General features: G+C 40.1%; 3 protein-coding genes across 3 annotated transcripts; all 3 read left to right on the forward strand.

Annotated features, from left to right (window-relative positions):
• Window positions 1-618: 618 nt before the first annotated feature.
• Window positions 619-6,445, forward strand: klhl41b (kelch-like family member 41b). Its single transcript, XM_065293824.2, has 6 exons — window positions 619-1,813; window positions 3,005-3,162; window positions 3,300-3,407; window positions 3,720-3,905; window positions 5,631-5,777; window positions 5,933-6,445. Exons 1-6 carry the CDS (start codon window positions 719-721, stop codon window positions 6,042-6,044), a joined length of 1,806 nt encoding a protein of 601 aa, XP_065149896.1. The 5' UTR covers window positions 619-718; the 3' UTR covers window positions 6,045-6,445.
• Window positions 6,446-6,985: 540 nt separating this feature from the next.
• ppig (peptidylprolyl isomerase G (cyclophilin G)) lies at window positions 6,986-12,022 on the forward strand. Its single transcript, XM_065293823.1, has 13 exons — window positions 6,986-7,114; window positions 7,623-7,687; window positions 7,776-7,850; window positions 7,953-8,060; window positions 8,142-8,186; window positions 8,283-8,370; window positions 8,641-8,670; window positions 8,767-8,906; window positions 9,389-9,554; window positions 9,881-10,072; window positions 10,169-10,250; window positions 10,366-10,517; window positions 10,623-12,022. The coding sequence occupies exons 2-13, from the start codon at window positions 7,627-7,629 to the stop codon at window positions 11,614-11,616; spliced, it is 2,133 nt and encodes a 710-aa protein (XP_065149895.1). The 5' UTR covers window positions 6,986-7,114; window positions 7,623-7,626; the 3' UTR covers window positions 11,617-12,022.
• Window positions 12,023-13,541: 1,519 nt separating this feature from the next.
• On the forward strand, window positions 13,542-14,590 carry phospho2 (phosphatase, orphan 2). Its single transcript, XM_065293822.1, has 2 exons — window positions 13,542-13,639; window positions 13,798-14,590. The coding sequence occupies exon 2, from the start codon at window positions 13,799-13,801 to the stop codon at window positions 14,522-14,524; it is 726 nt and encodes a 241-aa protein (XP_065149894.1). The 5' UTR covers window positions 13,542-13,639; window position 13,798; the 3' UTR covers window positions 14,525-14,590.
• The last annotated feature ends 501 nt before the right edge of the window (window positions 14,591-15,091 follow it).

Genomic DNA, 15,091 nt, shown 5'->3' on the forward strand with positions numbered 1-15,091 from the left:
TAGTGATGTTGTTTTGTCTCAAGATGCACACCTGTATTGTTTTTTGTAAGATATGTTAGTGAAAACTACTCAAATGTCCTAATATAACTAAAGCCTGGCTTAATCTAAACCCTGTACGGGAAACTGCCCATTAATGTTTAGCACGGCAAGTCTAGTATTAAGGATGACTTATTTCAAACATAGTTTTATTTAAAGAATGCTTTCGAAAATCGATCAGTTCTCTGAATTGTAAAGTTTTGTGACAGTGAAGGCTCTGGGTGCTTAAGGCAGCCAAAATTGTCTCTTCACCTGTTGTAGTTGCAGCTGTCACCAAACCCTGCTGGTGGTGCTTCATATGGTAAATTTACTCACTGTCACAAACACTCACACTTAAAGAAACACAAACATGACTTTATTTCCTTTATTGTTTAATTGATCAAAAATGATTATGATCTCTATGTGTGCGATCTTTATGTGGCCTTCGAAAGTTGCCATCTAGGTTGGCCAACACACTTGGAGTTCCCACCTCTTCACAACCAGGATTGAAAGATGACAGAGGCAGTGGGGGTGCAGAAGAGAGGGAGGGTTATATTTAGAACGACAGGATTAAATATCAGCCCCTTCAGTCTGGGAATCTTTCTACCACTCTGTCCTTTTCCAGCCCAGGCCGTGTGGCAAGCAGACCTGCAGCCACTTTCTCTCCTTTTTTCTTCCAAGTCCCATTTCAAGACAGGCGAGCATGGATCCCAATGCATTAAAGGAGGAACTCCGGCTCTTCCAGAGCACCTTGCTGCAGGACGGATTGAAGGAACTTCTTAATGAAAACAAGTTTGTGGACTGCACTTTGAAAATCGGTGATCGCAGTTTTCCCTGTCACCGCCTGATCATGGCCGCCTGCAGCCCTTACTTCCGAGAGCTGTTCTTTTCCGAAGATGGTAAGGAGAAGGAAATCGGCAAGGAGGTGGTCGTTGACGATGTCGATCCCAACATTATGGATATGATCATTCAGTATCTGTACTCTGCTGAGATCGACTTGACGGACGACAACGTTCAGGAGATATTCGCCGTGGCGAATCGTTTCCAGATCCCCTCTGTGTTTACAGTATGTGTGAACTATCTCCAAAAGAAGCTGTCGTTGGCCAACTGTCTTGCCGTCTTCAGGCTCGGCCTGGTCCTCGGCGTTCCCAGGCTTGCCATAGCGGCGCGTGATTACATCGCGGACCACTTTGAAACTGTGGCTGCTGAGGAGGAGTTCCTTCAACTGGCGACCCATGAGCTCTTGGCCCTGATCGGTGGAGACACGCTCAACGTGGAAAAGGAGGAACTCGTGTTCGAGACAGTGATGAAGTGGGTGCGCAGCGACAAAGCGAAGCGAGCCAAGAGTCTGGGCGAGGTATTCGAGTGCATCCGCTTCCGTCTGCTGCCGGAGAAGTACTTTCGGGAGAAGGTCGAAACCGACGACATCATCAAGGCTGATCCGGAACTCGCGAAGAAGTTGCAGGTCATCAAAGATGCCTACAAAGGAAAACTCCCAGAGGTGAAGAAGAAGGAGAAAAAGGAAGGAGAGGAAGAAGAGGAGGAGATGTTGCCAGGTTTCCTCAACGATAATCGTCGATTGGGGATGTACGGACGAGACCTGATCCTCATGATCAATGACACGGCTGCCGTGGGGTACGATGTGGCTGAGAACGAGTGTTTTCTGGCTGCCATGTCAGAACAGATCCCAAAGAACCACGTGAGTCTCTGCAACAAGAAGAACCAACTTTTTATCGTTGGAGGCCTGTTTGTCGATGAAGAGAACAAGGATGCTCCACTGCAGTGTTACTTCTACCAGGTACATCCTTTAAAAGCAGTGTTCTTTCCAAAATCCACCAGCAATTGCTGTAGTTTGATACGAAACTCCAGCATTGGGTGCTGGTGTCTTCATTTGGGTTCCATTTGGACAATCAGATTCATTAGATGGATAATCCTGGTCTTACCTGAGATGTGTTCGTGAACAGCAAAATTACACTCTTAAAAAGTAAAGGTTCTGAACTGTGCCAGAGAAGAACCTGTTTGGCTGTGTGGTTCCATAAAGAACCTTTAACATCCCCAGAACATTTCTGTTATCCAAAAAGGAACATTTGACTGAATGGTTCTTTGGGGAATCAAAATGGTTCTTCTTTGGGATCACAGTGAAGAACCATTTATAGGACTTTTGTTTTTTATGAGTGTATGGTGGTCTTTTCAAACTTCATAATGGTGGGTTTTCACAACAATGCTATAGAAGAACCATTTTTGGTTCCCCAAATAACCTTTTAGCCAAAGAACCTTTAATTTGACCTTTTCATAGCCTGAGAAATCCACAGTGTGGATACCCATTTACTCCTTTGTTAACCCAGCCTAGTTTGACTTTCTGTAGTTAACAGTAACCCCTGCCAATTATTTATGCCACACTCTTAAAAGTAAAAGCGCTTCATGATGTCATAGAAATACTATTTCTGGCTGAATGGTTCCCTAAAGCAGTGGTTCTCAAACTGGGGGCCGGGAGATGGTGCCAAGAGGGCCCCAGTTTTATGACATTTTTTAAAAAACATTTATTTATTAATAATAATAATAAGGCTACTAACCCACAGCACTATTTTAATATGTTTTGTATGATTACAATTTAAAATTTTAGAACAGTTTTTTTGTCATACATTTTCTTTGGGGGGGCCACAAAGGAATGCACAGTACATTTGGGTGGCCGCACGCGGAAAAAGTTTGAGAACCACTGCCATAAAGAACCTTTCTGGTTCTTTATAGTGAAAAAAATATTCTTTAGATTATAAAAAGGTATGAAAGAAACTTTGACTGAATGGTTCTTTGAAGACCCAAAAATGGTTATTCTATGGCGTTACTGTGAAGATCTTTTCAAGCACCTTCATTTTTTAAGAGTGTTTGCACATTTTTATGTTGAATCCACATTGTAGACTAAATCTATTGAAGCCAATTAAATAATTTAATATATGTTTTAAATATAAAATGGTCTATCATATTGTTACAGCTGGACAGTATTGCCGGCGAGTGGAGAGCAATGCCGCCCATGCCCAGTCCCCGATGCTTGTTCAATCTGGGCGAATGTGAAAACCTGTTATTTGCCATCGCCGGCAAAGACCTGCAGACCAACGAGTCTCTGGACTCGGTCATGTGTTACGACACTGAGTATAATGTCTATTCATCTAATGTGTTCATTAATGTCGTCTTTGTTACGGTTGAACTGTTCAGAACTCCATTCAGTGGGTTATTATAAGTGGGTATTATGGCCTCAGACGTGTAGCTAATATTTCATGTCATTACAGAAAGATGAAATGGAGTGAGACCAAGAAACTTCCTCTGCGTATTCACGGCCACGCTGTGGTCTCGCATAACAAACTGGTGTACTGCATTGGAGGAAAGACAGATGATAAGTAAGTGTGTGTGTTCAGTGGGGAACATATGGTGTAGTTCGCAGCTGTCTGCACTCTGTCAAACTTTTTGTGGTGTTGTCAATGATCTTTTTTTACTGGGTGGTACTTGTCACATATGCAGTAGCTTCGTATGGACTGCTTTGATATTTTACTTTAGTGTAGATTTTTTACTGCCAATAGTAATCAATTCTGTATTAAATTTGCATTGATACACTACCACACCATGATGATATATCCTAGTGGTTAAACAAGTCGAATGTAACATGAGTTTCCAAAATTAAACACAAATTTATTTCGCTTCTTCTCTTGTAGCAAAGCTATCAATAAAATGTTTGTGTACAACCACAAGCAGTCAGAATGGAGGGAACTAGCGGCTATGAAAACGGCCAGAGCGATGTTTGGAGCTGCAGTTCACAATGGAAAGATTATCGTAACTGGAGGAATGAATGAAGAAGGGCTTACGGCTACATCTGAGGTCTACGATTTTGGAACAAACAAGTATGTATCAACATGATTACAGTGCAATAGAACTAGCTATGAAGATGAACTATACTGTGCTATACTACACTCACAGTGCAGTACACTACACTACAATATGCTGCACTACGCAACACTACTGCACTAAACTACTCAACACTATGCTGCACTATATTGTATGGTACTGTACTATACTAAACTATACTGTACTACACTCACTCGGCAGTACACTACACTATACTGCACTACACAAAACTACACTATACTGTACTGTACTACACTATACTACACTCACACGGCAGTACACTACACTATACTCTACTATACTGTATGGTACTGTACTATACTAAAGTATACTGTATTATACTCTACTGCACTACACTGTATGGCACTGTACTATATTAAACTATACTGTACTGCACTACACTATACTACACTCAAATGGCAGTACACTACACTATGCGGCACTACACAACACTACACTATTCTGCACTATACTACTCAACACTACACTATATTGCACTATACTAGTCAACACTATACTGCACTATACTGTATGGTACTGTACTATACTCTACTACACTATTCTGCACTATACTACTCAACACTACACTTTACGGCACTATACTACTCAATACTATACTGCACTACATTGTATGGTACTGTACCATACTAAACTATACTGTACTATACTATGCTATACTACACTCATACTACACTATACTCTACAGCACTACACAACACTACACTGTATGGTATGGTACTATACTAAACTATACTGTACTATACTATGCTATACTACACTCACACTACACTACACTACACTATACTATACTGCTCTACACAACACTACACTGTATGGTATGGTACCATACTAAACTATACTGTACTATACTTTGCCATACTACACTCACATTACACTACACTATACTCTACCGCCTTACACAACACTACACTGTATGGTATGGTACTATACTAAACTATACTGTACTATACTACACTCACACAGCAGTACACTACACTATACTGCACTTTACTCTATGTTACTGTACTATTATATACTATACTACACTACACTCACACAGCAGTGCACTACACTATCCTGCATTACATTATACTATACTTTACTGCACCACATACAACACTAAACTAAACTATACTGCACTACACTACTTTACACTATACTATACTACACTATAGTATACTGCACTGTGTAATGCTAAGCAATACTATGCTATACTACACTCACACAGAAGTACACAACACTATACTGTATGGTACCGTACTAATCTATACTATACTACACTACACTCTCACAGCAGTACACTACACTATACTGCATCACACTACACAACACTAAACTATACTATACTGCACTATGCTATTTACACTATACTAAACTACACTACAGTACACTATACTGAACTACACTACTACACCTAACTACTCTACAGTATGTTACACTATATATTACTTTACCATACTGTACTACATACTATTTTGCCTCAAACAGAGCAAAAAGACTACCATATAGTATCTTACATTATACAGTATCTTCTGTGTGGTGGCATGTCTATATGTGTTACTCCTGTACTCATCTATGTGCTGTGAAACATTACAATGTACAGTGCACCAGTCATTATCACCAAACCAATAGGAATCCAATGTTTCTAGGTGATACAACATAACACTGTGTGGTATGTTAACTAACAGACCGTGGTTTTTCATGTACTTTTTGTATGTCAGGTGGGATACATTTGCAGATTTTCCCCAGGAGCGCAGCTCTGTCAATCTGGTAAGCACTGGAGGAAACCTGTATGCAGTTGGAGGCTTCGCTATTGTGGAACTGGAGGACAAAACCATCGGACCCTCTGAGATCACAGACATCTGGCAGTAAGTCCCACTTATGAATCATTCAAATCCTTTCCACACATTGACTAATGATGCATTTAAATACAGTGAATTTATTGAGCATCCCAGTGTGGATGTATTGTAGTGGTTATAGCTTCTGAAATGTACAAATGTGACCCTGTGCTCATTTTCACAAGGTATGAAGAGGACAAGAAGACGTGGAGCGGTATGCTGAGAGAGATGCGCTATGCCTCCGGTTCCTCCTGCGTTGGCATGCGCTTAAACGCTGCCAGGATGCCCAAACTCTAAAGAACACCACTCTTTCCCCAAATGTGACCGCATTTGGCTGTTTGACCTTTGACCTCCACACACACCTGTCTGTGTCATTTTACGCTAGTCTAAAATGAGGAGCTATTACAAGAGCAAAAGGGAACTAAAACTGTGTCATTAAAGTGTAAAAATAGAAGATGGATTCCTGTAGTGACTTTTATTTGACATTTAAAATGTAATACCGCTGTTATGAAATGTGAAAATGTGTGTATGCGAGCGTGAATCATTTATCCTTTAACCCCAAGCAGATTTCTAAAGCATGTAAGTAAGGACAGGTGCATTTCTGCATTGTTAGTATAATGCTAAGATTGATCTCTAGTACAGAAAACAATGTTATGTATGTGCAATTTTTTTTGTAAAATAAATGTTTTTAAACCATACATACTAACCCGTGGCTTTCTTGTGCTTTCTGATGTTTCGGCAGACGTTGCAAATACAAATGGTGCATAGAGAGAGAGAGAGAGGGAAAAAAATGCTGACTATATATTTTTAAATAACTTAAAAAATATATTTAAAATAATAATAAAATAAAGAATGTTGCCTATTTTTCAAGAATTTGATAACGTATAATATTTAATTAGTAGTTTTTTCCAGCATTCAAATTTGTTTCAGTGGTTAATAACACGTTTTTCTGTGGTGTGTGTGATAAACTCCAAACACATTTAATATCTGACTTTACAGGGACTTTAAACAATTTTGTCTCAGATATTTAATGATATTAAATATTTATGTTACTCTGTCACGGGTGCATTAGTTTTAGTATGTTCTAGTCTTCTGTCATTTGCTAAAAATAAACTTACAATTACTTTTGTATTGTAATTTAATATCAGTTAAAACCAAATACTGTAAAAAGAAACGCTACTAGAAATTTTAGAGTACAGGCTTCCGTAGTCTACAGTTCAGGCGGTTATTTCTTCTACCCACAATGCACCGCGGATTGTCACGGCGCCATCTTTGGAGCTCCGCTCGCTGAGGACACGAGAACGCGCTTTGATGGTGTTTATTTTTGTCTTCGCATCATTTACGTTTGTTTAACTTCAACCAGACATGTAAGTTATATTTATGTGTTGTAGATTAAATTCCCGTGAGCTTTAATCGCGTCTTATAAAAGCGCACGAGCGGCTGAAGGACACACTTGTGAATGCATATAGCATGCTAGCATGCTAATCATTCAATCGTTGAGCAGATACATACTGCGCTTTACTGGTGATATGAGCAAGTTACATTGAGTTATTACTTTTCTGAAGTTTGAATAATATGTCACTTAAACGTTCTGAGGTACACGCTGCTGTTGTAGTTTTAACGGTGTGTGTAAGCATACGAGCAGCTGAATGCTTTAAAAGATGCAAAACCAAGAAAGATTTTTAAGGGATGTATGAAGTTGTTTATAATGTAACGTACAAAACAACATAAACCGAAGGCTCACTATAGCTTTTATTAAGAAAACTGTTAGTGTAGTGTAGTGTATTTTATTCAGTTTAAATGAAAGTACCTAAACATTGTGTGTGTGATGATATGGAGATGGTCTCATGTTTGTCACATGTTTTGCATTTACAGTGAGATGGGGGTGAAGGCGCAGCGTCCTCGCTGCTTTTTTGACATTGGCATCAGTAATGTTCCATGTAAGACTTTACATCTCTTTTACATCTAGAAATGTGACATTAAGTTCCCTATATGAACTGTTTTTCCGGTGCTCTCTTCTTTTTGCAGCCGGGCGAGTTGTCATTGAACTTTTTACTGACATGTGTCCCAAGACATGCGAGAACTTCCGCTGTTTGTGCACCGGTAAGACCAAGTGTTTATTGTGCTTCGCATCCAGTCCTATAACATAAAGCATTAATGTTTGCACTATTTTTTCACAATGTACTGATCTCCCCGTGTCTATAGGTGAAAAGGGGATTGGGAAGACTACCCAGAAACCCTTGCACTACAAAGGATGTCTGTTCCACAGGATAGTGAAGGACTTTATGATACAAGGAGGAGATTTCAGTGAAGGTACAACAACCGTTGGATTTATTTCTTACAATATCGTACTGGCTGTGTGTGGTGACGTTTGATGATGCATTTGCTGTACAGGAAATGGCAGAGGCGGTGAATCCATATATGGAGGTTTCTTCGAAGGTAAGTCCTTAAAAAACAGATAATCAAAAAAAAATTTTCATTGACCCTATTTATACATTACAATATTCTAATTTTGTCGTCATTTTATTTTTGTAGATGAAAGTTTTACAAAGAAACACACAGAGGAGTTCCTGCTTTCAATGGCAAACAGAGGCAAAGACACAAATGGCTCACAGTTCTTCATGTGAGTCCGGTACAATGGCTTCCTAAGCAGCCATTCCCACTGTCTTCGTGGATAATAGCAGGACATGAAGATGATCTGCAGTTAATTTTCTTCTCATTTGCAGCTATATGCGTAGACAGTAGATGTATATGTCCTCTACCTTGGTGTTTGGCTCGACAACTGCAGATGACAATGGCCCAAATCAATTTGTGGTGTGCATTAATCACTGTTTTTGTGTTTGTTAGATTTGTATTGACATTCTGCCTCACTGTTTTGTGTCCCTGACCATAGAACTACAAAACCTGCTCCTCACTTGGACGGGTAAGTGTTTTTTTTTTTAATAAGTCCGTTTTGGATTAATTTATCCAAGTGTTCTTCCTCTAATCTCTTATTTAATGCATTGTGTTTTCTCAACAGAATTCATGTGGTGTTTGGTCAGGTGATCTCCGGCCAGGAGGTGATCCGGATGATCGAGAATCAAAAGACGGATCCCAACAGCCGACCCTACGCCGAGGTCAAAGTGCTCAATTGTGGGGAGCTTGTTCCAAAGACTAAAGGTGACCATGCATATTTTTTTTTTATGTTTAAAAGTTTACTGCTTGCATAAATTTAAACCCTGCACCCCAAAACTAGTGTTAAGTAGCAATCGTATATTTGTAGCAGAAGGCAACAATGTATTGTATGGGTCAAAATCATCGATTGTTATTTTATGCCAAAAATCACTAGGATATTAAGTAACGATCGTGTTCCATGAAGATATTTGTAAATTTCCTACTGTAAATATAAAAAATATTTATCATAGTAATGTGTTGCTAAGTACTCCATTTGGACAACTTTAAAGGCAATTTTCTTAATATTTTGATACTTTAATATATTGTCCTACCCTAAAAACAACACATCATTGAAAAACTTATTTATTCAACTTTCAGATACTGTATGTTATATGTTATCTAATGCAGAAAGCTAGAGAATGACATGTATTCGGGCCAATTGATTAAAGATTAAAAGTATTGATTATGTCACTGTTTTTGTCTTCCAGCAAAGAAGGAGAAAAAGAAGCATCAGTCTTCCAGCGAGAGCGACGATTCCTCGGATAGCTCCTCAGATTCAAAGGAGTCGGAAAAGGAGGAAAAGAAAAAGCGGAAGAAACACAAGAAAGAACACAAGAAAAAGAAAGAACAGAAGCCTAAAAAAGAGAAGAAAGGGTATGTGTTTGACACATAGACTCCGTTTACACATTTATAGTAAGATGTTAATCTAAGATAATATATTTAAAGTTTGCATAAAAAGGTTGATAGAGTCTCAATCACTTTCTCAACAGAAAGGAGTACTGGGTGGGTAACGTTTAGGGATAAAGAAATTGTCAGAAACATGCAAAGAAATAAAAAGACTGCCTCAAAATGCACACAAGTAATGTTTTTAGTAAGGCATGTTTGTTAAAACTAGTTATATTTCATAATTAAACTAAGGCTTGTAAGCTAGTCCGGGAAACCACCCCTACATGTTGTTTAAATAAGTTAAATCTGTGCAGGTCTGATGAGGAACAGGCTGATGCTGAACCTGTGTCAACTGTCCGCCCAGAGGAAGTCCCGCCCATTCCTGAAAACCGCTTTCTGCTAAGGCGAAGCCCCCAGCCGGCCAAAGAAGAGGAACCGGGAAAAGAACCGCGCAAGGAGGACTCTGGGAGAGAGCGGCCAAGAGAGAGAGAGCGGGAGAGAGACAGGTGGGTGGGGTTATACCCAAAGACCCGGGTGGTGCAGTATGGATGGTTGCATTTTATTTTTTTTACTAGCTCACAACCTTGTAAATTATATTCCAGACCCACGACGAACTCGCGGCCAAATCGCACAAGACTGGTTATGACCAGGTCAGGGCGGAGAATTAAGGGACGAGGACCCAGGGTAAGAAATTAACAAATGCTGTTTGGTTTGAAGTAAAAAAGCTGCATAGCTTTTGTACCGTTTCAGTTTAAACATGTATGTTGTGTTTCTGACCTTATATCAATCTGATCTGTAGCGTTATCGGACGCCTTCTCGGTCTCGTTCACGTTCGTGGGATCGGTTTCGACGCAGCGAGACGCCTCCACACTGGAGACAAGAAATGCAAAGGACACACAAAGCAAAACCCAACACAGGTGCCACCCAGGAACGATGGATCAAAGGAGACAAGTATGGCCAGTTTTATGTTATATCCAAGATTTATGTAATGCAGAACTTCGATATGTACTCGCCAGACCGGTGTAATAACTAAATTTGAATTGTTTCCCATTACAGAGGGGACATGTCCGAGGGAAAGACAGAAGCCACTGAGCCAACTAGAGAGAATAAAATCGTTGGACAGGAAGAATCAAAAAAGAACTCTGAAAAAGAAAAGAAAGCGGGAAAGCGTGATAAATCACGCAGTGCTTCCAGAGGAAGAGAGAGAAAGCGGGACAGACATCGCTCAAAGAGCAGGGACCGGGAAGCACGGAAGAAGAGCGACGCTGACGCAGAGAAGAAGAAAGCTCGCAGCCGAAGCAAGAGTAAAGACAAGAAGAGAGAGAAGGAAGACAAGCGCGATAAAGCCGATGACAAACGAGGACGCTCCAGCAGCAAAGACAAGAAAGAAAAAGACACGAAAGAACGAAGGAAAGAGGGGGAACGAGAAGACAGAAGCAAGGAAGCATCCAAACAACATCCTGAAAGAAGTGAAAAGGAGAAGTCAAAAGAGGTTGAAAAGAAGGATAACGGTGAGCAGCGTCGCGATAGATCGAGAAGCAAAGAACGGGTTCGCAATGCCACGCGGAGGTCCCGATCGAGGGGACGAGGACAACGCGGGCAGTCTCGCGACCGAGGGCGTGACAGACGGCGCAGCGGTAGTCGAGATGGACGATCGACTCGCAGGTCACGGAGCAGAGAGCGAGATAGGGCTCGGGATCGAGGGAGAGATGCAGAAGACAAAAACAAGAGGAAGAGCGCCGATGAGTCAAAGAGCAAAGAGACCAGAGGTCGAGACAGGAGCTCCAAAGAACGTTCCTCTCAGAAACAGCGGAGCAGGGAACGAGACGATCGACAGAGCGCTAACAGAAAGAGAAGGAAGAGCCACAGTGGAAGCAGCGATTCTGAAAGCGACGGAGATAAACAGAAGAAGCGAAAACGGAGCGAGAGCCCGAAATCAAAAGACAGACCTAGCCCGAAATCAAAAGAGAGAGTGAAGGACAAATCTAAAAGCCCAAGGAAAGACACAAAGAAAAAGGACTCTGGCTCTAGTGACAGCGACAGTGATTGAGTCTGCATGCGAAACTAAAAGAGACAGCTGACAAATTTTAGTCATTCTGCAAACTGGACATCCCCCTCAGGCCTAAATGCCTGAAGTATTTTTTTTAACGCCTTGATACAGACTGCAAATTCCTCATTCGTTTTACTGTTTGTCCTGCTTTTATCTGCTAGCTGGAGTCTTTTATTTTCCTTCACAATTTCTCAGCATAAATGTTTAGCCAAGTTAAAGGTTCATTAGTGAAAACGGTTGCTTAAATATTAATTTTATTTCTTCTGAAATTTGATTTTGTTTTAAAGGGGGTTTGTTGGGGACGTGTTTGCATACCTTGGAGTTTTGTAAGGGCTTTGTGTTTGTAAAGAGAACGTAATGTAGGTTCTGTTGAATTTGAGAAATAAAAATGATACTGAACCTATGAGCCCAGCTGTCAAATGTAGTGTTAATTGAAATGTCTATTATCTGCATTATAAAAGTAACATTAGCTTTTATACGTAAGCAATAAGGTAACTATGAAAGGCTGTGGTGTATGTAAGGAATAATTGACAATGCGCCGATTAATTATTAGAAACTATGCACACCCAAGGTGGTTATATGCGGCATGACGCAAAGCGCCATTACACCAAGGATGTGCATTATTTTTAAATAATATTTTAAAGGACCAGGGTCAATTATTCCATGGTTACCAAAAACATTGCTCTGTCTGATGCCTATTTTTAAGACATTTTAAGGTAAGGTGTGTGGTTTATAGAAAAATAATCAACACCCATGGAACAGTTCTCAGCCAATCAGAATAAAGCATTCAACAGGCCCGTGGTATAACGTGAAATAAGTCACAGCACAAAGCAGGGTCAATGCAACTCCTTCAGCCGTGACTATTACATGATATGGCACTAGCCTTCGAGTTCCTCATTTCTTAAATATTAAAGCAAAAAATACATCATAATGCAACTTTAGTCAAAAAAGCATTCCTTCTGATGAAAAAAAACCCGACTGTAAACAGAATGTGCCCTAATATGTTAACATGCTGTGTATACGCAGAATTGTAAATAAAACACCGTTTTTAAAGCAACACCAAAGAGTTTTGGCTCTTTGCTCCCCCTACAGGTTAGAAGCGTAATTGTCCATTACCCACTGTCATAAATACTGAGGCATAGCTGGCTCTGATTGGATTGTAGGTCTGCCGTAAAGCAAGTTTTTGTAGTATTCACTCGGACTACAGGACCACTACCCGACGTTTGGAAACTTCTTTAGTGCGGTTTTGGCCGATAGAGGGCTGCAAAGCGAATGTGAAAGTGCTGTTCACCCTGTTTAGAGTGGATGAACGACTGAAACTGTTTTGGAAGCGTTATTTTAAGGTAAAAAAAACTCTTTGGTGTTGCTTTAAATATGCACTAACTTTACTAGTCAAAAGTTTGGGTGCCTTATCCTGAAGCTTGTTTAAATGCTCCAACGTTAGTTGTGTTGAGCGTGCATAATATATTTATTAAGAATTTGGATAAATAGCAAAACATTAGAAATCCAATACAAAATGTTTATATTGTTATGGGGAAAATATGTCTAATGTGAAAATAAAAATAATTTTAACATTATTTGTGTGGTATTTCTTAGACTTTAGAATTAAAACTTAGTTTTTCAATGCTTTGGCAAACAGTAATGACGAGTGCGCGCCTTATTTTGACTGTAACGAGTCAATATTTTCAATTATTAGAAAATATAACTAAGCAAAATAGGTTCTGTCAACTTAAAATTCAAGTAGATGAACATATGGATAACATATCTGCATCTACCAGACACTGAAACGGAATTTCTTAGTTTAAAATGAATGACTTACTGGAAAAGGAAAGCGAAATACATACGTATTTGAGTAGCCAATCAGAGTTTCGAAATACCGTAAGGATTATGACTGACGTAAGCTACAGCCTATCGAATAAACGCCTTTATTTCTGGGGGTGTGACTTAATCGTGCTTTGTGTAGCCAGCGAGTGTCTATTACGGAATATATTACCGAATCATTAAGCCAAGTTGTCGTCTTCAGGTCAGTACAAAATTGTATTTTTTTATTTGTTTGTATGTTAACACCTACAAAATGTAATTCACTGCTGAATGAGAAAGAAAGGTTGAATGAAACTTTTAATTTTGAAGTCATATATATCGTGCATTTGATCGCATTTCTCGCTTGTATTTGCCGTTCAGGATGAAGACTTTGGTCGCGTTCGACTTCGATCACACTATCGTGGATGAGAACAGCGACACATGGGTGATCCGGTCCACTCCCGACCAGCGTTTACCAGACTGGTTGAAGCAGTCGTACCAAAAAGGCCGTTGGACCGAGTATATGGGTCGAGTCCTGACCTACATCGGAGACCAGTCCGTGCAGCCGGACCACATGCGCGCGGTCATGGAGAGCATCCCGTATACGGAGGGCATGATCGAGCTGTTGACATTCATATCCGATAACAAGAAAGACATAGACTGTATCATAGTCTCTGATGCTAACACCATTTTCATAGACTGGATTTTGCACGCGTCAGGGGTGCAGTCAGCTATAGATGACGTCTTCAGCAACCCCGCGAGCATTGACGCGCGTGGGTACATGAGCGTGCGCTGCTTTCACGCGCACGACTGCCAGCAGTGCCCGGTAAACCTGTGCAAGAGGAAAGTGCTCAGCGATTTTAAAGAAAGCCAAGCGAAAGCTGGTGTGCACTACGAGAGGATTTGCTATGTAGGGGACGGAGGGAATGACTTTTGTCCGATTAATGATTTGAATGAAGGGGATATTGCAATGCCTAGGAAAGGATATACACTAGAAAAACTGTTATGCAAGAGAAGATCAGAGGGTTCAGCAACACCGAGGGCCAAAATTATGCCATGGGAAAGTGGCAATGAGATCCTACAAGAATTAAGAGCCTTTATTCAATAATGAAAGTATTATAGGATTTGTTAAACAAGTGAATATGGGGATGGTTATTAAATGAGTTATCTGTCATTGGACCTCCTTTGACTCATTTTACAGATTAAGGGGTGGTTTCCCAGACAGGCCTTATCCTAGTCCCAGACTAAAATGCATGTTTGAGCTACCTTAATTTAAAAACATCTTGCTCTGACATTTCCTAATCCTAACATATATCAGTGCCATTGTTTTGTCACCACTGTTGTTTTTTGTTAGGTATGTTTGCAAAAACTTAAAAAATGTCCTAATATAACTAAGGCCTACTCCTAGATTAATCTAAACCCTGTTCGGGAACCTGCCCCAATTAAACGCCCCTTTGTCCAACACATGAAATTGCTTAATCTGGGCATGAGCTAATCCCGTATTTGCTTGCATATGTATATATTATATGTTATCTCAGGGATTTGAGTGAACTTTGAATAATGAAACAACAAAATGTAATCCATTCAGGTTTGTCATTAAAAATAAAATTAACATAATGGAAATGTAACATTTGGTTAAATGTTTGTCTGCTGAGGTGCTAAAAAGGTTCACAGC

Source organism: Paramisgurnus dabryanus, chromosome 7 (genome assembly GCF_030506205.2).
Source record: "Paramisgurnus dabryanus chromosome 7, PD_genome_1.1, whole genome shotgun sequence".
Lineage (NCBI taxonomy): Eukaryota > Metazoa > Chordata > Actinopteri > Cypriniformes > Cobitidae > Paramisgurnus > Paramisgurnus dabryanus.